At 30.9% G+C, this 22,719-nt stretch overlaps 2 protein-coding genes across 2 annotated transcripts; one reads left to right on the top strand and one right to left on the bottom strand.

Moving 5' to 3' along the window:
* The first annotated feature begins 492 nt into the window (after window positions 1-492).
* On the top strand, window positions 493-8,187 carry LOC114263403 (2-oxoglutarate (2OG) and Fe(II)-dependent oxygenase superfamily protein). The gene is made up of 9 exons (XM_082866424.1): window positions 493-792; window positions 2,071-2,241; window positions 3,870-4,032; window positions 4,185-4,302; window positions 5,545-5,614; window positions 5,719-5,799; window positions 6,507-6,563; window positions 6,678-6,789; window positions 7,129-8,187. The coding sequence occupies exons 1-9, from the start codon at window positions 511-513 to the stop codon at window positions 7,587-7,589; spliced, it is 1,515 nt and encodes a 504-aa protein (XP_082722550.1). The 5' UTR covers window positions 493-510; the 3' UTR covers window positions 7,590-8,187.
* Window positions 8,040-14,978, bottom strand: LOC114263404 (protein neprosin). Its single transcript, XM_082866425.1, has 8 exons — window positions 14,046-14,978; window positions 13,864-13,950; window positions 13,550-13,762; window positions 11,832-11,996; window positions 10,523-10,576; window positions 10,264-10,410; window positions 8,547-8,939; window positions 8,040-8,396 (listed from the first exon to the last, which is right to left on the bottom strand). Exons 1-7 carry the CDS (start codon window positions 14,295-14,297, stop codon window positions 8,562-8,564), a joined length of 1,296 nt encoding a protein of 431 aa, XP_082722551.1. The 5' UTR covers window positions 14,298-14,978; the 3' UTR covers window positions 8,040-8,396; window positions 8,547-8,561.
* Window positions 14,979-22,719: the final 7,741 nt, after the last annotated feature.

The raw sequence follows: 22,719 nt of genomic DNA on the forward strand, positions 1-22,719 counted from the left end.
TTAGCACCTTTTAAACCTCAGGAGAGGGGTGAGGGCAATTTATTTATTTGAAAAGTCTTTTTTTTTTAAACCAATAAATTGAAGTATGGAAGTTCGGGCCTTCGGTCCACAAACATTATGGGCTAGACCTAATTACCCAAAAACAATATAGAATTATCATTTGGAATTTTTAAATTTATTCTATATACAAACGTTAAAATATATAAATTTAATTTCTACCACACAACACTCATACACACATAAAAAAAAAAAAATTGAATAAATTAAGACCTTATTTAAGAATAGACTATTTTATTAATTTTTTAACTTTTTAATTAAAATATAAAATAAATAACTTATATATTTAGAATGTCTTTTTAATATAAATTACAAATTTTCTAATTTTCTTAATAATATTTTAACTTTTAAACTAAAACTATCAGTTCCAAACGAGGCCAATTTGAAACCCGGAATAATGAAACCCATAAAACTGGGACAGCCGGGCAAGTTGTGAAACCCGACCCGAGAAGAATGAAAATGCGGCATTTTATTTTATTTTCTCTACCCCCAAACAAGAACACAACAGAACCTGAAACCCAGAAAATGGGTCTGAAAATTGGAGGACACATAGAGAAGGTGAATGGAAAAGAGCTGAGTTACAGTCAATTCGTAGAGCGATACCTCGTGAAGAACCAACCAGTTGTTCTCACTGGACTCATGGATGGTTGGAGGGCATGTAAGGATTGGGTCCTCGACGATGGACAGCCTAATCTCAGTTTCTTCTCTACCCATTTTAGTAATTCCACAGTTCAGGTATGTGATTCTTGCCCAAATTCAATATATACATATCGATATATATATATATGGGTTTTACCTTAAGGCCATAGGATTAATAGTGTGGGGATTAATAATTCATGAAATTAGTGTAAGATTAGTTATATTATCGAGATAAATAATTTTCTCTTGTTCGTGTTTATTTTGCAATGGACATGGAAATATAATCGCAATTATATGCTTGTTTTGTATTATTAGTTGTAGAATTAAAAAAATTACCAATTTTGTTAAATAGAATGTCCATGTGAATCTAATCCCAATGATAAAAATTGCAACGAAACAATGGAATGTGAGTCACATGAGTTAATAATCCAGTCCTATCCTATGATTCGCCTGCCCAATCAAACAGGCCCTAATAAGCTTATACCCACTTGAAATTTTGGCTTGTTTGTGTGTTTGTTCAATGGAACTTCTTGTTTGCTATCCCTTATATACACTCAGGTATAATATGCATGTACTTATGTGTACAGATACTTATGTGAATGATTTTCTGGAGAAAATTGAATTTGAGGTCTAGATTGATAGCTATTTGAAATATTACTATGAATTTTCCACATTAATGATCTTAATATACCCATTAAGGTTTATGGACAACGGTTTTTAAGTTGTTAAAATTTCGAGGAAGTGTTTCTCATTTGCACAAACACAAACTAAGAGGAAGTTGAATGAACTGAATTTGTTCTTCCATCATCGAAGAAGAGACATTGATGTACTCAATGTCTGTCTGTGCTACCAATGGCATTTTTGTGTGTGCATGAAAGTGTGTTTGTGTCTGAAACATTCTAATGTGAGCTGATGGAAACAAGGTGCATTCTTCACTTCTCTATATGACTATATGACTATAACATTAATTTCAGAAAACTAAGCTAGAAAAAATTTGAGGACAGGGAAATAACAGTATAATGGCAGGAATTATGGATCACCTAACATGAATATCAGGCTATATTGCACATCTAATGGTTGATTCTCGCATCCAATTTGGTGAATTGGAAAACAATATGCATGACACTTGGGTGTTAGGTTTTAAATCATGTGTTGGACTTCTTACATATATATAAAGACTTGGTGTGGTTGTATAGTTTTAGTTTTTTCAAATAATCTCAATGAACCAAATAACTTGAGACGTTGAGCTTTTATTTTTTATTTTTTATGTCGGTTTCTTCTTCTTCTTCTTCTTCTTCTTTTTTGCGATGACATTTGGCAGTGCATCCTGTAGCTTTTCACTTGAAAACTTCATGTGATAATTGTCTCTTACAGGTTGCAGACTGTGGTACTAGAGAGTTTACAGATCAGAAGAGAGTAGAAATGTCAGTTTCTGAGTTCATAGACTATTGGCTTGAGTTTTCTTCTAAGGAGTTCGATAATGCATCAACCCATGAGTTTGATGCCAAGTCCCCATTATATTTGAAGGACTGGCATTTTGTAAAGGTGTGTATGAGAATCCCAAGTTATCTTTTATTTTTGTTGTTGTTTGGAACTACTTTTCATTTTCTTTGTTTTAAATACCTGTATTACAGCCAACATGCTATTTGATATTGTTACAAATTTCAGTTGGAGTGAACATTTAATCAATCTAAATAGGTAGATGAACTGCAAATAGTTCTCATGGTACATGGAACAAGTTTAGAAGGACTATGTGATCATAGGTGGCTGATACATGGGCCTTCAGGAACCATAATTTATTTACAGTTTCAATTGTATGATTAATTTAAAAGGTAGACCAGGTTAATAAAATAAGTAATGAAATAATAACAGAGAAAATGAAGCTGTTTATTTGACACATGAATCTTTTTTCTTTTTCTTTTTATATGGACTTGTATAGACTCCAGGCACATTTGATGGTAACACATTTTGTTGATAGTAGGTAAAATTGTCATTAACCCATTAAATGGAGTTTGGTGTCAAGTTTCAGTGGCATATGCCAAGCTATGAAGTACGGGTATGGATACTCGTACGGATACAATACGGGTACACCGATACAGTAAGACCTAAAAAAAATAGGATAAGGGTATGGCTGGGATACGTCAATAATTTTTTTATTTTTTATAATTTATAGTTTGAGATTCAATCTACAAATCAAAGCTCAATACCAAAACTAAAAGGAGAAATTACAAAATCAAAAGAGAAATCATAATTCAACAATACTAATACCAAAGCAAAGTCTATAAGCTATTTTAATATCATTAAATAGGAAAATTTACAAAATAAAGTTTCATTGCAAAAGTAATCTAAGCAAAATTTAAAAACTTAAAATTTCAGTTTTCACTTCCATCAATTTCGTCATTGAATAATACATCTTTCATCTCTGGCACATGAAGTAAAAGATTTACAATTTCAAGTAAATAAGAACTCTCTAATAAATTAAATATATCTCCACCAATGTCACATAATTTGATGTACTCCCGATGTACCCATGAAGTACACATGGAGTACCCAACTGCCAAAAAACGTATAAAAAGTATCCAGTACGTATTTCGAGTATCCGGTACGCATGTAGCCTTATCAGTATGAGTACCAGTACCCGATAAGTACGCAGTACGAGTATGGCATTATTTTTGAAGTACCCATACTTCATAGATGCCAAATATTAGGCAGAGCTTGAAATCAAATAGTTATCATGGTGTTTCAATTTATTTAATTATTAATTTTTTACGGGACATGTTGAGGACACTTCATGGACACACATGTCCTATGTTTGGACTCACCTCATGACACTTTGTGTTTTTTTTTTTTTTTTATATACTAATTTTAGAAAGCTGATTTGGCGACAAAGTATAATATATGGAAATAAAAAAGAAAAAAAAAATACACCACATATACATCGATGAATCTCTGAGCCCTAAATTAATATCATATATATAGCACCTAAAAATATATTAAAAATGTTTTTTTTTTTTTGCGTATTTGTTTCTGAATTTTTTGAAAATCATTGTGTCGCATTCCGTGTCCATACACGTGTCTGTGTCTGTGTCTGTGTCCATACTTCTTAGGTGCTAAAATATTGCTTTATCAGTTTTTTTGGCTGATCCTTACATCCTCCTTAATCTAATTTTCAGGAGTATCCGGAGTATTTAGCATACACAACTCCACCCTTTTTCCAGGATGACTGGTTGAATTTATATCTTGATAAGTATCGTATGCATAAGGATCCTGATACTTACCAAGAGAAAAATGAAATAAGTTGCTCTGACTATCGTTTTGTTTACATGGGAGCAAAAGGTTTGAGCATAGATTTGATAAACCTTTATTGTTAGATATGGATATTATTGTTTCTGTTTTTCTCTTATCCAAGATTGATTTAGTGTGGCCCTTGATTAAATGATTCTTTAGTCCACATATTGTGAGCAGCAAATCATTGGTCCTGCGTGCAGGTACATGGACTCCTCTACATGCTGATGTTTTCAGGTCCTATAGTTGGTCAGCAAATGTGTGTGGCAAGAAGCAATGGCATTTTCTGTCTCCTTGTCAATGTCACCTTGTGTTTGACAGGTATTTATACGTTTTATTTCTGTAATTGATAATTTGATGTTTGTTTGATGCTTGAAAACATATTACTATGTATTGCCATGGGATTCAGACACACAATCCAGCAAGAGAATGAAATGCAACAGTAAATATTCTACCTTTTCATTGTTTTCCCTTTCAATTCTTCTTTCCATTATTTTCTTTTTCAATTCACTCCAAACTGGATTCATATATATTGATTTCTATGAAAAGCATGGACTACAACTTAGCTCTCAATTGTGAACTAAAATGCCTAATTTTTTAAAAAATTATTTAGTAATTATGGATGGTATTTGTATATTTATATTATTGTTGCATTAGATTATTCCAGTATAAACCTTATCAGGTTGATTGAAAGAAATAAATAAACAATAGGGGACTAATAGAATACAACAGAAACAGCCTATGGTTATCAAAAAGGTGGGATCATGAGCACCCTATGGGCCCTGCTTGCACTTGACCTATTATGAAACATATTTCAAATATAGGTGGGGCACAAGGGGTGGATAATGGAATACAAATAGCACCAACTGTATATGGAAAATCAGAAATTGATACAGTAGCTCATAAGTGGAGCAGTTTATAGTAACTAAGTAACAAATGTTGTGATTGTATTTAGCCTGTTTGATTGGCCACTTGTAAATCACAAGAACAAATTGGATAAAATCACTGCCATGGCTTCACTTAGAGCGGCACCCAAACAAAAAGAACTAATATTTCAGCAACAATCTTATATACTCTAGTGTGATTGCAAATTATAAGACTGCTTACTCTGCATCATTTTTTTTCTGTTATGAGTTTTTTTTGGGTTCGACTTGGTGTTCTATTGATCTTGATATATCCCTGTATAGTATTACTACGTAAAATCCTCGAAGTACCATGGTTTTATTACTAAGAATTTGCTTCATTATAGCAAACTTTCTGTTAGGCCATTCCTATATATTATATAATATGATCTGAAATAGATCTGTCAGGATTGTAGGCTCCTGATCTAGGAATTTGACTTGGACAGTCGAAAAGAATATGTTGTTGATTTATTTAAGATGTTCAGAATGGTGGGCATGCACTGCGCTGAGATAACTGGTCTCAAGTCTAACTTATAGTTTTCAGCATAATGATCAAATTGATGCATATGCAATAACACAAATAAAAATGAAAATAGTAGATTGACTGTTGGTTATCTTTTGGCCTTGTCATTGTATAGCTTACAGTTCTTAATTCATTTAGGAATATGAAATGTTCTATATATGACATCTTTAAGGATGTTAGTGAAACAAAGTTCCCTGGTTTTGAGAAGGTAATTTGCCAGTCTAGTTCATCAATTTATTTTTCTGCAATTCTCTTTGCATACTGTTCCTGCAAATATTCACGTGTGTTTATTTGTGTATGTCGTTTGTCAAGGCCATCTGGTTGGAGTGCACTCAAGAACAAAATGAAATAATCTTTGTTCCTAGTGGATGGTACCATCAAGTTCATAATATGGTATTTTCTCCAACCCCCATTATTTCCCTTACATTTGAATTGTGTTTTTTATTTTTGAAAAAATTCTAGTAAGATTTTTGTATAAAAATTTCCTTGTGAACTAGTTGTATGTGGGGGAGTGGTTTGGAAATACAGTTTGGATCCAATAGGACGCTCGAGATCCACAGCTAGTCACCTGAAAAGGAATGAACACTCCGGTCGGGGGTGCCGGAATTAGCACTCCGACGGATAAGTCAGTGTATACTCTCTTGGTTGCTTATATTTTAAGTTAAGCTTGCTTTTTTCTCGCATACCTTTCTTTGATTGTTGTTCCTCTATTTATACTCGCTTCCTGGGCCTCGCGGCCCGGTCCACTTTTCACCCATTATCCTCTTAGTTATTCGGCTTCTCCCATGATGAAGCAGTTATCACTCAGCTCCATAATCCAATGACTATTCAGCCTATTTATTATATTCGGCCTCCGGATCATGCAGGATAGGGCCGAATAATGTCTATCTCCTAGGCCTCCAAGTGTCTATTCGGCTCATCTGACTCCGCTATTATTCGGCTCCCACACTGTATGTAAAAAAGAAAAAGAAAAAAAAAAAAAAAAAAAAGAAAAAGGAAATAATCAAAGTACCTAAGCAAACATAATTGTTTGAAAGTTGTATTCTTGATATATCATTACAGTTCTGTTGACATTGTAAATACATTGATAATGCTTTCAGGAAGATACGATATCAATTAATCACAACTGGTTCAATGCCTATAACCTCTGTTGGGTGGTAAGTGGAGCCAAGTAATTTAGTTAGTGGAAATGATCTGAGTCCTATACATAGAGCCAGGGGGCAATATTCTTATAAAACTGAATTGTTTCTGTTTGCTCCATACTCTTTCAGTGGGATTTGCTTTTCAGAGACTATAATGAGGCTAAGGAGTACATTGAAGACATCAAAGACATATGTGATGATTTTGAGGGACTTTGCCAGCGCAATCTTGCTGCTAACACAGGTATATTCTAAACCACATCACTTTGAAGATCTACTATGTTTGATTAAATTGTTTGTTTTGTTAGTACATTTTTTCACCATCATGATATAAAAGTCCAATTGTGATATGTTTTGGTTGAGTGATTGTAATGAATGCAAAGAATCAACACTCAGGCTATATAAGCATGATTGGCACGTCTAACCTTCTGAAAAAGCTGTGAAGAATTGCATTAAGTTATATTTTTCTAAACTTGTTGTACCGGTGGTTGCTTAAGTTATTATAGTTAAACATTGATCTAATATCAGTTCCTTTGTTTTAATCTTCTTCTAATTTTTATGCATCACAAATTTGTTTTAATAGGCATGAATTTCCACGACTTCTTCATCTTCATAGCGCAGTTCTCATTTGCTAACTTAGTCCTGCTTTACCTTCTCGTAAGGGAATATGAAAATTCCATCCGAAGTTCATCACAAAGAGCATGTCATATAGTTGTCAACCTCAAATCTGCTCGGAATATTGCATTAAAGATGAAATCTATAGATCTTTCTGGAAACTCTGCTATCTCAACTGATTTCAAGGAAAACATAGAGGATTCCACATTCCGTGAACTATGTGCAGTTTTAGGAAGAACATATCGGATTCTACCTGAGTCTTGCAAACTTAATGATATAACAGAAGCTTTATCGGATGATTTGATGGACATAGATCTTATTGAATCTTCTGCTTCTCATGTTTGTACTCCTGAAGACCTAGTGATTTTGATAGACTACGCTTTTACAAAGTTCAGTTATATTACTAGTGGGGAAAGTGCCCTTGGATGAATCAAATCCATGTTTCAATTGAAACTCAGATACTGATGCAAGCTCTTCCCTTCTTAATCAGATAGATTCATATTTGAAAGAGACAATAAGTTCTTTCAAAATTGACTATTTGTCCCTCTGTTAGAGGTTCCAGAAATGTTTGCGATTGAGTAAATAACTCTACAAACGAATGGAACAGATTGACTTATGAATTGGATAATCTTGGAAGCTCAACTCCTCCAACTGTGGGATTCCAGCTTTCTAAGGGGACCTTGTCATTTCACGAAACTTTGAAATGGTTCGTTACCTTTTTCTGTGCAGTGCATGCACACAGATTATGATTCCACAAGAAAGGTCAAAACGTGCAACTCTCAGGTATGAAGAGTAGGATTCTCTTGATATGCATGCATGCATCAAGTCATGTTAAGCTTAGTTGCTGCATTTACTTTGGTTATCATTATCCATTAAGAATGAAAGAGCAAATTAGGGTATATTTTTTGTACTTTTGAGATTACATAATTTGTGATGACTTGGCAGTCATTTCCACACCTTTAGTCAATATTTGTAATACAGATATGAATTATTGTGAAGTAACATTTGGATTGGGGTGCTTTGGTCATTTGAGTAGTATGCAAACCCTAGCTCAGTTTTTACTCCCATTTTACAATCAAAACAATGAAAAACAAAGAAAACAACAAAATAAAAATAAATAAAATTAAAAAAACACTGCCCGAGCAGGGTATCTACATATAAAATTTATATATATTTCCCCAATTTACATATGTGGTGAGTCTCATTTCCTTGAGGTGGGGTAAGTGATAAAGTTCCCTGTTAGAAATGACAAGAAAAAATTAGCATATTTTGTTAGGGACAAAAAAAAAATCTAAAAACAATTTACCCTAGGGTGAAAATGTAAACAAATCAAATGAACCGGATATTGAGTTGTTCAATCTTGCTTTGAAAAATGTTATTTTGTACCTTGTTCCAATTTTCTCAAGGACACCTTCCATTCCTTCCGGGACCTCCATAGTAGAAGTAATTTCCCCAAACATTGTTTCTACCTGCTCTGATATTGTAACAGTTTGGGTGATCAGCAAGGAGATGGAGGTTGGTGAGAGGGAGGAGGTTGTTATCCCAATCGACAACCTGTAAATTTCGAAAATAAGATGCTTTTCCAAACCCTTCATTGGCGAAATGGCCACTGCCCATTTGAGTGGATGTGTGATATCCTAATGCTCTTGTGTTCACTATTTCACCTCCAAATTGAATCATAGTTGCATGGGTTCTCAAATGGGTGAACAAGAATGATGGCCAGTACCCAACTAGGAGACCCGACCCGAATTCAAGCCACCAATGTCCATGCTTTGGATCCTAAATGCCCAAAAAAAAGAAAAGAAAAAAGAGTTAATAAATATTTGCACTTTAGTATTCTTTGTTGACTCAAAAATACCCAAAATATATCAGTAGAATTTGTTTATTTATTTAGTTATACTTTTAAAGTTAGGGATCTAGCTTTTATCTGCTAGAGAAAAATTCAGTTAGGTACTATTGGGACCGTGAAATTTGTCATGGTTCCCGGTTTTGTAATTTGAATTGTTTTCATATAGAAGTTGTTGTGCGTAGATCATTTATATAAAATTCAGATTGATTTAATAATAGTAGGGATGTTTGGTTGGTGCTCATTTGAAAATGAGGAAAGTAATAGAGAAGGAGGTGCTCTCTACATCCCATTAATTTTTCATGATTCTCACTTTCACTTTATGCATTATAATAAAGTGTGGTACGTGAGTGTAATGTAATAATAATAGTGTGTAATTGAAAGTTTCCCCTAAAAGTCCATTCAAGTCAAACTAAAAAAAAAACACATATTTTGTATTTAATTAAGAAAGTGGAGAATCTTTACAATTTAATATTGAAAAACAGGGGAAAGTAAAAGGGGAAGAGAAAAAAAAATGTCAATGAGGGCATTTTGGTCAATTCATTTTCAACCAAGTGTGGAACCACCAAGATATATCAACATAATGCACTTTAATAAATCATATAGTAGTAATACTTGGGAACAAAATTAGCCAAGTAAAGCATATATGCTTTAGTGAAAAGCTTTATAATACGTGCAAATGAATGTTATCGAATAACTGCATAAACTACTTTGCTTTGGTGCAAAAACTTACCTAATTGACAATAACTCAAAAAGAAAAAAGAAATTTTCTCTCAAATGTTGGGAGAATCTTGAAACACGATCATGGATAGAGAGACAAGAATTTGGGAGAGTGGATCCAGTGTCGTGAGACTCACACCTAAGTGAATATCTTTAATGTTGTGTTTGGTTGAGGGATTTAGGGAAGGATTTGAATAGGAAAGGGAAAAGATGTATGAAACTATGTGAAATGTAGGTATATTTTTTTTACATTTCACCTACCTTTTTCATTTCTCTTTCCAAATATCTCCTCAAATCCCTCAACCAAACACAGCGTAAGTCTTTTCTATCCAAAAATGTTATAGAACTAGAAAAAAAAATAATTTGTGAAAAGTTAATAAAAAATAAGTTGTCTAAATCAGATTCATTTTGGATTTGACCTGCATCATATCAAATTTGAGTTTACACCACATAATTTTTTAATGTTTTCATCAAATTAATTTTTTATATTTAAAAAAAATAAATTTTGAAAATGAAACCAAAACATGGTTAATTTACCTTCCAAACCATCATGCCAATATCAAATTGTCTGCCAGTGTAGGATGACCTAGGAGAGATAGCAGCTCCAATGGCAATCCTGTTGTTGGTTTGCACAAAACCTGAGCAAAGCAAGTTGTAGCATCCAGTAGCTTGGTATGCATCAGTCTATAAAAATAATAAAATAATATTGGTTAGAACTTGTTTTTCAAAAATGTTTTTAATTTGATTTCATACATAATCACTATGGTAAAATGAAAGCATTTTACAAAACACTTACTGTCCAATAAGTGAAGAACCTAGGGTAGTTGTCTCCATACAATTCTGGGCTAACCTGAACAGAGAATGAACACTTGGTCATTTGGCAATAAATTAAGTCCTTGTTTGGCATGTTGGTTTTTGGGGTTACTAAGTTAAAATAGTTATAAAAATACAAATATATTGAAAAGTCAATAAAACAAAATGTCACATTCAAATCATAATTATTTTATTTTTTCTTTCATAAAAGTCAAAAAAACCAAAAAATTCAATCCAAACGAGACTTTTTAGGTCCAGTTAAAATAGGCAAAAAGTTAGAAATCCAACTCATTTCCTGAACGAAGTCAAAGTAGTTAAAAAAAAATTATTAAAAAAGTCAAAAAATAAAATAAAATAACTAAAAAATCATACCCAAAAAAATGATAATCAAAGATTCCTTCTAATTCTCTCTACCTTTTGTATGTTTTTCACTAAAAATTTAAAAAGTCATTTCTACATATTTCAATTTCTTATTTTAGCTAAAAAATCACTAAAAAAATTACTACCCAAAATGACAGGTTTTTTTGGTTGCAACTTATAAATTAAGATATCTCATAGGCTTATTTTTGTTTTTAGTGTATGTTTTTTTAAAGTTTGTCAAAAAAATATTTGTTTAGGTTTGTTTAGACTAGACAATCCTAAAAACAATTTTTTTTTTTTTTTTTTTTTTAAAAAAAAGGTCAATGCTTATAGACATTTTTGACAAAATTTGATTTATTTTCATTTTTAGTAAACTTTTTAAAATATATTTTCATTTTCAAGGTTGTTTAGCTTAGATGGATAGACCTAAAAAGTAAATAAATTTGACGTAATTTTTTAAAAAAGTTTATTAAAGATAAAAATAAACTGAAAAAAATAAGAAGAAGAAGAGAGCCCAAGCTATAATCTTGTTTGGCTGAATCTGTTTTTGTACTGTTGTTTTTTTTTTTCCAAAAAATAGAAACAAGTGTTGAAAAATAGAATTTTTTTTTAAATATCCATTCAGTGAAAAAAAATTGTGGGAACCACAATGAAAATGAAATGTATTATAAACTGTATAAAGAATGCCTTGTCAGGAATCAATATTATCATATAAAAATAAATAAATAAAATAAAAACCTAACAAACAAATCTCATTTGGGTTTCAAAGAAAAACCAAAAATCTTCATCCTAGTTTACGTATTTATTAAGAAAGTGTTGGGATAATTCTTGTAAGATTAATCGAAATCAATGATCGAAAACAAGTTTTGGGTGAAGAAATTTTATAGCTTTAAACAAAAGAGGTGATTAACACTAGACAATAGCAAATTTACCTGCCAACCAGCTTCAATGGTGTTAAGATCATTGCCAAAAGTGCCAGAGATTATCCATAATTGTGACAGACTGAATTCGTATTGATCCGTTACACGGGGTGCCCACACATTCATGCTACTTTTTGCTCCATAATATTGTTCTCCATTGACAAAAGCAACCGCGTGCTATGATTCGAAACTTTATAATCATTAAAACATCCAAACAAAATCAACAGAAAAGTTATGCAAAACATGTCTTTATTTCTCGAATTAGAGCAAATAGCTTTGTTTTCATCGGCAAAAGCAATTGCGGTATGTGATTCAAAAAATTGCTAACAAAAAAGTTATACACAACTTTTTTTAAAAAAACATTTATTTTAAAGAAATTAGAGCAAATTGCTTTGTGTTCATTGACAAAAGCAATGCGTGCTGTCATTCAAAATATTATGATCGTTAAAACATCCAATTCAAATGAACAAAAAAAGTTATGCTGATCGAACTTGTTTTTTCTTAAATTAGAACAAACGGCATTGTTTTAATTCATGGTTTTTGAGTCGTTAAGGTTTGAGGTTAGCATAAATTTATAGAATACAGGGTCATTATAAATTTATAGTTTGTCCTTTGTGTTTTCATGTAGCATTTCTTGCTCATAATGCACTGTTTGGTTGTGAAGAAAATGAAGGAAAATAAAATTTTCCTTTTTGGTGGAAATAGCCTCATATATAGAGTTACACAGAGGAGAAAAAGAAGGGAATTGATAGGACAAGTTTTGTCTTTGCCAGAGATGGGGATTGCTTTTAGTTTCATTTAAATGGATACATAGAAAATAGTAGGAATTTTTTTTCAAGAAACTACAATGGGAAAGTGTTTTCTTCAAAGAAAATTTCACATTTGGTAATTTTTTATTTTTTGTTCTTGAAAACAGAAAACGAAAATTAATAAAAAATTTGTTTGCAAACTGTTTTTGAAAAAGTTTTACGAAAACAACCAATTTTAGAAAACACTTTTAAATTGTTGTTTCAATTTTCAATAACCATTTTGGCATTTCCAAAATCTTGATTATTTTTATTTTTATTTTTGAAAACACAAAAAATGAAAATGATATCCAAGTAACCAAACAAGGTAGGCAGTTGTTCTCTGTTAAAATTTGGGTATTCTCTGCAGCTCTGTTTCCAATGTAAACAAAACACTGTTAAATTGTTGTTGAATTTTCATAAATTGTTTACGCACAAAAATGATTTTTTTTTTTCTTTTTGCTTTTAAAAACACAAATAATGAAAAACCATAACAACTTGCAATTTTGTTTCCATACACTTGGATGGCCTATTTTGAAAAGTGGGTTATAATTCACTTCTCAGATTATAACTCACTTCCTCTCTCACAAAAAAAATTGCTTATAAGCTGTTTATAAGTAACTTTTTATCAAAAAAATTGATTATAACCATCTTTTCAAAATAGGCCAAAATAATAAGAGAAAAATTTCTTTCATGAAACTACAAAGGGAAAGTGATTTTTCCTATAAAAAATTTACCCATTTGGTATTGCTTTCGGTTTTTGTTTCCTATTCTTGGAAACTTAGAAAAAATGGAAATTGATAAGGAAAAAGTGTTTTCACTATTTATTTTTTATTTTTTTGAATTGTCACAAAAATGAAAAAGAACAGATATTTCCGAACTTTTCATTGTTTTTGTTTTTAAAAACACGAAAAATGAAATCAATACCAATTTCCATAAACTAACCTCATGATCGCTGCTCGTCGTGTCACGTCTTACGATTCTTCGCAATTTCTTTCCAAATCTTTGGATTGAACTAGCTCGAAGAACGTCACTTTCTCTAGTCCTTCGGATTGGAATGGTTCCTTCTGGGCATGATTCACTAGAATTTCTCCATAGCTGAAAGCTCTCTATCACTTCATCTATGGAGTCATGCCCTTTTGGCCTCTCTGGTGGTTCCTTCAATACCCAAAAAATAAATAAATAAATAACAGTCTAGTCAGAAATCAGAATCTGTTTTCTTGAATATTTTCTGTAGAAACAGACAGAAAATGGTATACCAGTGGTTTCTGTCCTTTTAGCAGAGGATGATCAAAGGCTGGTTGAAGATGAGATAATACACAATCTATCACATCACCATCAGGACTCTGAAAATAATAAAAACCCAGATCAGAAAACCAAAAACCTAACAAGAAAATACAAGGGTTTACCAAGAAAATGCCAAGAAAGAGAAAGAAAATGCCTGAAATGTCTTGACCCCTGGCTTGTTGATCTTTTTCAGATAGGCTCTTATTCTCTTCAACTCAATCAAAGTTTTGGGTGGCCGGAAAGTCTGATTGGCGGGAGAGAAATCGCTGGAAGCTGACTCAATGGGGAGGGAGAGTACTAAAGGGGTAAATGAAGAGAAAACAAAGTGGAAAGCAACAAAAATGAGAATGATTGGAAGTGTTTTTTTGTGAGATCTTGTTGTTGCAGAAGAAGAAGCAGCAGCCATGGTTGAGGAATGTCTTTGTATGGTTGTTGTTTTTTGTGATTTTGACTATTGTTTGTGTTTGTATTATGCATTGGTCTTGAATTGTTGTCTTGTACTATGATGATGATCAACAACACAACAACAACATGGTTTATTCTTAATTTTTGTCTTGAGGAAACAGAGGATATAGAAAACAGAGGAAGAGTTAAAAAAGAATGATAAATATTTCATTGGTTTACTAGGACAGATAAAAAAAACACTGGAGATGGTTTCATTTGGAACGGGAGTTCTGACATTTTAGTTATTTTATTTTGGAACTAAAATAGTTTCGTTTGAGTTGAGATTTTTTTGATTTTTATAAGAAAAAAATAAAATAATTATAATTTAAATATTTTTTTTTTTTTTTTTTTTTTTTTTTTTTTTTTTTGTAACCGACATACCCAAACCAAGACACAATAAAGGGAAAATGACAGAATACATCCCTCTCTGTGTGTCCTAATTCAGATTCTAGTGTCTTGGTTTTGTGTTCTGACACAGAGGAGCTTGAAGGCACTGAGCTTATAATAAAATGGACCCTGATAAGTGGGGGGATTTCTTTTCAAAGTTCCACCCATAATATGTTTCAATTGAGGAAAATTATAATTCAAAAAAAATTCGATTACAGAAACCATCAAAACTTGATCGTATGACGTGGCTTTTGTTAAACATGTGAGTCTCATTTCATATGTACACATAGAACAACTATTTGTTTATGAGAAATTGCACCCCAGTGAGCTTTTCAAAAAAAAAAAAATATATTCGTAAAAACGTTCATAATTTTAATTATTAATATTTATATAGTTTCTCATTGATTTATAATTATTTTTCTAAAATTATACTGATTTGATATTTCCCCTTTGTTTATTAGTGGTTGTTTATTATATCTTGTGTAATGAATCTCATCCAGGGATGATCGTTTTCTCCAAATCAAGATCTCCTCCTTGCATTTCTTACTTGCAGGGTCATTGGTCCCACTTTTATGTCTAATTTTGATAATTCGAACCGTTCATATTTTAAGATTTGTTCAGTATATCATACCTGTAAAAAATCAAGTTGATCGGATATTAGAAAGCATGTGTTCAGAATAGAGTAGAGGGGATTGATAGTGAGGGGATTAATAGTTAGGGGATTATTAATGAGGGGATTGATAGTGAGGGGATTGATAGTGAGGGGATTAGTAGCGAGGAATTGTTAAATTATTTTTATATAAAATAATAAAACAAATAAAAAAATATAAAAAATTAAAAATTATATTTTAAAAAAAATTTCCCATATATAAAAAATAAAAAAATAATAAAAAAATTTCTAATCCCCTCACTATTTTTCTAATACCATCTCTACCTCCTCCTTATCAATCCCCTCTCCAAGGGTATTAGTAATACCAAGGGACTAATAGTCCCAAGGCCTTCTCCCAAAACAAACAAGCCTATTACTAATACCTTGGTATTAGCAATCCCAATACCCTCTCTTTCACCCAAAACAAACGGGGCTGAAAGAGATTCTTCAAGTAACATGAATAGCCTAGTGGTTAAGGGGATAAACATAGGAGTTGCACTATGAGATAATTCTTAAAGGTCTAATGTTCGACTCTCCTGTGCGCAAAACACTAGGACTTGACTGATATGCTTGAGTTGCAAGTGATTATACATATTTAAAATTTACTCATGAAGTCTCATATTAGATGGCAAGTGGATGGATTGGAGTTCTCTATATATATATTTTTTTTAAATGAGAGAAGATGTTTCTTGTGTCATTTGTACAAAAGAGTGAAGTATGAGGTTTTGAGCTGTTTTAATAGGGAAATGGGTGCCAAAAATCTAAGGAATATGATTCTACAATTCATTCAGAGTGTTCAGTCTGGTTGCCTAATGTGTGTGGTTTCTCACTCTTTTTTTTTTTTTTCCTTCTTTTTTTAAACTTTTTTTGTCACTTTTAAAAAGTGGTTCCTCATTTTTAAAGTGTAATTTATCCAAAACTAAGTCACTTGAGTTTCACTTATGTTTAACTTGCTAAAAATTTATTCGTGATCAACTTGTTAGGTAAATAAGTCCAAATTACATTTTAAAGTCTATTAAATTTTTAAATCAACTTTAAATAATTTACTATAAGACTCGACTATCTTACTTTCTTTATAATAGAAATAAAAAAAAAAATAAAAAAAGAAATTACCCCCAAGTGGAAAGTTAAAAAATTATTACATAAAAATGAAAAGTTTATAATTATAATTATTAGTATTAGTAGTGATAAAATTTATAATTATTTTTCAAGTTATTCCTTGATTTAAGGTTTCCGAAAAAAGAAGCAGCAGGAATGTGAAAAAGTTTCAAATCCATCAATGTTTTTTTTGGGTGAATAAAATCCATCAATGTTAATTTAGAAAGGAGTCAAAAAAGAAACCACCCCATCATTAACACAATAACATCATCATTATAAACGAACTTATCCATACAAAATTTAATAGATTTATACTAATCCCTTCATCATCAGAATTCAATGAAGTCAAATTCTTATCTTTTTGCCCCCAAAAAGGTCAAAAAAAACCATCATATTGATGCAAATAAAATGATGCCATGACCCCTTTAGTGTTCAGGCCTGCCTCCTTTGTTTTGAAATCATGTTGAGTGATGGGTGATGTCATAGTTAACCCAAGGAAGTGTTACACAGGATAAATTATAACAAAAATGCTTAGGAGCACTAAAAAGATAAGGGCATTCACAATGAAATAGTCAAAATTATTTGTTAAAGTGTGTGTTATATGACAAAAAGTGTTAAAAGTGGGGCCCAAAAATGTTTGTTAAGATGTGTTAAGAGTTTGTTAATTTTAGAGAGTGAGTGGTGGTGTAATGGATATGTTAAGGGGTGTGTTAAGGTGTGTGTTAAATATATATATATGTGTGTGTATATAATAAATAAATAATTTAGTTTAATAAAAAATTTCAAGCCCAAAATTAAATTTTAAGTCCAAAAAAAAATCTCAACAAGTAAAAAAATAAATAAAAAAAATCCGTTGACCGGGTCAACCAGCCGGACGTCCGGCCGGTCAACCCGGAAGACAAACAAAACACTTCCAAGCGCTAGCTAAAGCACTAGCCGCAGTTAACAAACTTTTTAACACACGCCACTAACACTCACACTAACTGATCCACTGCAACACCCAACAACACACTTTGCTAGCTAAAATTTACCAACAGACACTAAAACTCTCCTTAGCAGCTCCACTACGGATGCCCTAACACTAGCACTAATGAGTTGACTCCTCCCATGATGTGATGGGTGTCTCTCTTGTTTTTTTTTTTGTTTTTTTTTATTTTTTTTAACCTCATTAGAGCTATTAGTGCTCTATTTTTTAGAACTCCCAATCACTTCTGAAATTATAAATACTCTAACATTTACATTAAATATGAAATGTCTAGTATAATTTTACAAATTACATCCTATCATTCCAAATTTTTAATTACATAACAAATTATTCATTTTATTCATGAATCATTAAATCAGTTAACAGTCTTTAATTATGTCAAAAATATATTTCAATTAACAATTTTGATCATTTTATTATAATTTTTTTTATTCTATTAAATAAAAAATTCTGACAATGAGGTATTTATAATTTTCAAAACTACATTAAACAATTCATATTTTAAGAAAATCTCAAGGAGTGTACTTATAATTTACCTTTTTTTTTGGTAATAAATGTTAAAAAATATTTTTACAGAGTTACGATAATTTATTATTTAAAATTGAAATTGAAATTGAAATTTTTTTGGTAGTGTTACACGTTTTTTTTATCGAAATATTTTTGAACCACAAATATTTATGATAACGTTACACATTTTTTCAATTTTATTTAAACAAGAAAATTAAAAGTATTAATCTCTAAACTTCTCAATAAGCAATTTTTTTAAAATATTTATTTAATTTTTTTTTTTTTTGCAAATTGACAAATAAACAAAAGTTTTGCCAAACATTGACATATATTCTCAAATTTAAAAGAGCCCCAAGACACCCTCATAAGTTGCACCAAACGGGAATATTAAGTTCAAGTTAACTTATTTTTATCTTCAGTAAAAATTAAAAATTAAAAAAAAAAAACAATTTTAACTCAAAATTCTAAATATTAGGTTTACCAAGATTAGATGATCTTATTAAAAAGCTGATTTATCCTTGTTGTATTTTTAAAAAATTATTTTATATTTTTAGAATTTAAAATTGTCTACTCTAAAAACGGTTTTAGAAAAATCAACAAAAACAAAAATAAACCTGAAAAAGTAAACAAACTTATAAGCTGTGATGAACAGACCTTACTTGATAGCCTCATGATCCTAATAAGGGTCCTCCCAGTAAATGCATAAAATTATTGAAGTGCACTTAGTAATTTTAAAAAAGAAAAAGAAAAAAAAAAAAAAAAAAAAAAGAGAGAAGGAGTTAATTACACCAAGATCCCTCCATTGTTAGTGAATATCATTTTACGTCCTAATTTATGAATTCGTGCATATTGGCTCTGTCAATTATAAAAATCATAAACACATTCTTTTTTAAGATGGTCTGAAAATGGTGAAAATAATACCTTTTAATAAATAAAATGATCAAAATATATAAATTCATAAATGAAGAAGGACAAAATAATATTCATTAATAATAAAAGGGCTACAAAAAAGAGCACATTCTATGGCCTGGTAATTCCATTAGCATGTGCCATGTGGTTAGGCACTAAGTTGTGTGGGCGTGAAGGTATGGCATGAGGGCCCTTTTCACAAGTTCTCTTTTTAGGGTTTTGGGCAATGGTGCTTCCCACCTTCCTAAGGCTCCTCCTCTCTCTATTTTGCTACTATTTTTAATTTTTCTCTCTTCTTTTCACAAATTCCCACTCACATTCTCTTCCCACCTCTGCAACAAAAGGCAAAAAGGGGCATGTTAGAGGAATATTGGCCCATAAACAGTCTCTCTCATATAACATTAGGCAAAGGGGTTGTTTTGTTATCTCACTTGAAAGCATGCATGACCCTTTTGTTAAAGTGGTTTTGGGAGAATAGATTCCCACCCCACAACCCAGGAAATAACATATAAAACTCAGGTATTAGCATGGACTATCTCCTCTTCTTTTGAGAACATCTCCTCTTAAAACTTGTGTTAGCTATACGTAATTTTTGGGCAGGTAAAAGAAGAACAAAAAAAAAAGAGAGAACGATTAGATGTGAGACACTTAGACAAGCTTTGGCAAAGCGGTACTGCAAGCACTCTCTCATGATTGACTTGAGAGTGAGTTTTGGTAATTATTTTTTCTCGATTATTATTATTATTATTTTTTTTTTTTTTGGGTCTTAGCAAACTTTGTTTTAAAAAGTTTTAAAAAAATTTCAATTTTAAATCTTACTAGACTAGAAAGACTTGAAAATTTAAAATTAAAAAAAGTCCATTGAAGATGTACATTTTTACTTTTAAAGTTCTTTTGGATGGGCTTGAAAAATAAATAATAAAAAAAAAACACAAATTAAAATAAAAAAAAAAAAAAAAAAAAAAAGAAAACCTAAAGACAAATAGCTCAAACTCAAGATTGGATAAACTCATACTCATAACCACTTGCTTACTAAACTTAAATGTAGTGATCTAGTATCGTTTCGGGGTTGGTTTCTTTCGATTTGTGATTGGATTAGAAGGTATTGTTGGATTTGTAAGAACCTATCACGGGTCTCGTTTTAATAATCTGAACCATTAATATATAGAACTCGTCGAGTACTATCTACCTGTAAAAAATCACGTTAATCGGATATCAATAGTTACGTGATTAAATTAATTTTGTATAAAAAATATGGGCAGTGAAAAAATAAATAGTTGACAGAAATCTTATCTGATGAGATAGTTATCGATATCCGATCAATATGATGTTTTACAGGCATATAGTACTCGATGAGTTGTATACATTAAACGATTTGATTTATCAAAACGAGACCTATAATAAATTCTTACAAATTAAATAGTACTTTCCAATTCGATCACGAAGAGGAGGAAGCACAGCCCTATTGTTTAAATTAGTATTTCGTAAAAGGGAATGCAATTTGGTGAGGTATGACAAATATTGATTATGGTTGTATCATTTAAACTGAATTCTGGGTATTGCTAATAAGGCTGCCAACTGTGCTTGGCTTTTGAACCACACACCGTCCCAAAATTAAAGATTTTTTTTCTTTTTTTTTTTTTGGTAAAAAGAAGGAATTAATTGGAAAAGGGAATTAATTGGAAAAAGGACCATGATTGAATTGATGTTCACAGACAGTCATATCATATGGGTGGTTTAAAATATGAGAGAGAAAGAGAGAGAGAGCGAGAGGGGGAGTCTGGCTCTCCCAACTCCTAAAAATATTTTAAAGTTCTAAATTATGAATTTTAAAGGAGTTTTAGGAGGTGGGTCTACTTATTATATTTTGGATTTAGATTTTTTTTTTTTAATTTTTATTTAATTAGTGCTCAATTAATGCTTTTAAATTAGTGAGATGAATCATTATTGCCCAACAAATATTGCAGACCACATCATGTTTGGACTACATTGGTATCAAATTTTTTATTTTTTATTTTCTATTTTCTTGATATATGTGTTTGAATCTGGGATCTCTCCAGTCTCAGATCGGACTAAAAGGTATTATTGGGTTTGTGAAGATCTATTATGGATTCCGTTTCAATAATCCGAACCGTTTAATGTGTAAGAATTATCAAGTACTATATGTCTGTAAAACATCACATCGATCGGATATCGATTGTTATAATGAACAGTGAATAATAAATAATTGACAGAAATTTGATCCGATGAAATATCTATCGATACTCAATCAACATGATTTTTTATGAGCATATAATACTCGACGAATTTTATACATTGAACGGTTTGGATTCTCGAAACGAAATACGTGATGAGTCCCCAAGAACCCAATAATACTCTCCAGTCCAATCTAGGACTGGAAAGAAGCTAGTCCCTTTGTGTTTATTCCCTTTTGTACAATTGATAAATTAAAAAATAATAAAATAAAATAATTTGGCCAAACTATGCATATTGAACAAACATGAATGTGGGGTGCAAAGGAGGACTCTTGTATAATTTGTCATACGATAACCTAATTTCAGGAGTTCCTAAAGTGAATTTGCTTAAAAAAAGGAAACACAATTCACTTTTTAAGATGAGAGAAATTTAAAAGTTATTATAGATAAGGATCGCTTTTCTTCATTCTTGAAATAGCAAAGTTTAGGACGGGGGACACTATGAATCATGATTATTAGTGATTAGGAATATAGATGCTATTGAATACTAGTAAAGACTTCGTTTGGTTATGATTAATAGAACATTTTTCTTGTGTGTTTGCAATCTTAAGTTTTCGTTTGGGATAGGAGTTGATTTTTTAATATTTTGATTTTTTTAATTATTTTAGTTTGAGGCTTAAAAACTTTATTCGGGATAGATTTTTTGATTTTTTTTACTTTTATAAGAAAAAAAATGAAATGATTATAATTTAAATGTGATATTTTGTCTTATTAATTTTTTAGCTTATTTTATCTTTTTGTAACTAAAATAGCCAAAGTAACCTATGCCAAACATAGCCTAAAAGTGATAGTGTTGGACATTATGATAGTAGTAGCTATGGCGGCAAAAGTGGTGATGGTGGTGACAATGGGTTTGTTTGGGATGTGAATTAGTTTTTTGATTTTTTTTTGTTATTTTAGCCTGAATTGAAAAATCTTGTTTGGAATAGACTTTTTTGCTTTCTTAACTTTTGTGAAAGAAAAAATAAAATGATTATAAGTTGAATGTGACAGTTTATTTTATTTGACTGAAATAACCTATTTTATCATATATGACTATTTTAAGTCAAATGGACATCCCAAATGAGACTATTAGTTGCAGTGTAGTGTTTACGGTGGCAAAAATGATGATAGTGGTGACAATATTAATTGTAAAGTGGTATTGGTAGTGATAATAATAATGATTTTAGTAAAACTAATCTGTCCCATTATCAGAAAAATGTTTTCACTCAATCAGGGTTATTTTGGGAAGTTGACTTTTAGTTACTTTTTTTTTATTTGTAGCAAAAGTTAAAAGTTGAATTTTTTGTATTTTTTTTCATTTGAGAAGTTGGTTTTTAGTTACTGGTGAAATTACAATTCTACCCCTTACGAGTCAAAATGTGTTATATGAGTAAATTGTAAATATTTTAAATTAATGAGAATAGTTTGATCATTTTATTGTGATTTGACATCATAAATAAATATTAATCAAAAAATCAAAAGTAATTTTTTACCAACTTTCCAAATCATTTGTCTAAAAAAATCAAAAGTTTAATTAAAAGTCAAAAAATTATTTTTTACTATCTTCCCAAAACATGCCTCAATTAATTTTTATTTAATCACAAAAAATATT

This window comes from Camellia sinensis, chromosome 4 (assembly GCF_055761805.1).
Source record: "Camellia sinensis isolate YWXY chromosome 4, ASM5576180v1, whole genome shotgun sequence".
Classification (NCBI taxonomy): Eukaryota; Viridiplantae; Streptophyta; class Magnoliopsida; order Ericales; family Theaceae; genus Camellia; species Camellia sinensis.

Coding starts and splice junctions, on each gene's coding strand:
- LOC114263403 (XM_082866424.1), top strand. CDS start 511: ATGAAAATGCGGCATTTTATTTTATTTTCTCTACCCCCAAACAAGAAC. Junction 793..2,070: donor TTAGTAATTCCACAGTTCAG/GTATGTGATTCT, acceptor TGTCTCTTACAG/GTTGCAGACTGTGGTACTAG. Junction 2,242..3,869: donor AGGACTGGCATTTTGTAAAG/GTGTGTATGAGA, acceptor TCTAATTTTCAG/GAGTATCCGGAGTATTTAGC.
- LOC114263404 (XM_082866425.1), bottom strand. CDS start 14,297: ATGGCTGCTGCTTCTTCTTCTGCAACAACAAGATCTCACAAAAAAACA. Junction 13,951..14,045: donor CAGGGGTCAAGACATTTCAG/GCATTTTCTTTC, acceptor TATTATTTTCAG/AGTCCTGATGGTGATGTGAT. Junction 8,940..10,263: donor TTGGCATGATGGTTTGGAAG/GTAAATTAACCA, acceptor TTGGGCATTTAG/GATCCAAAGCATGGACATTG.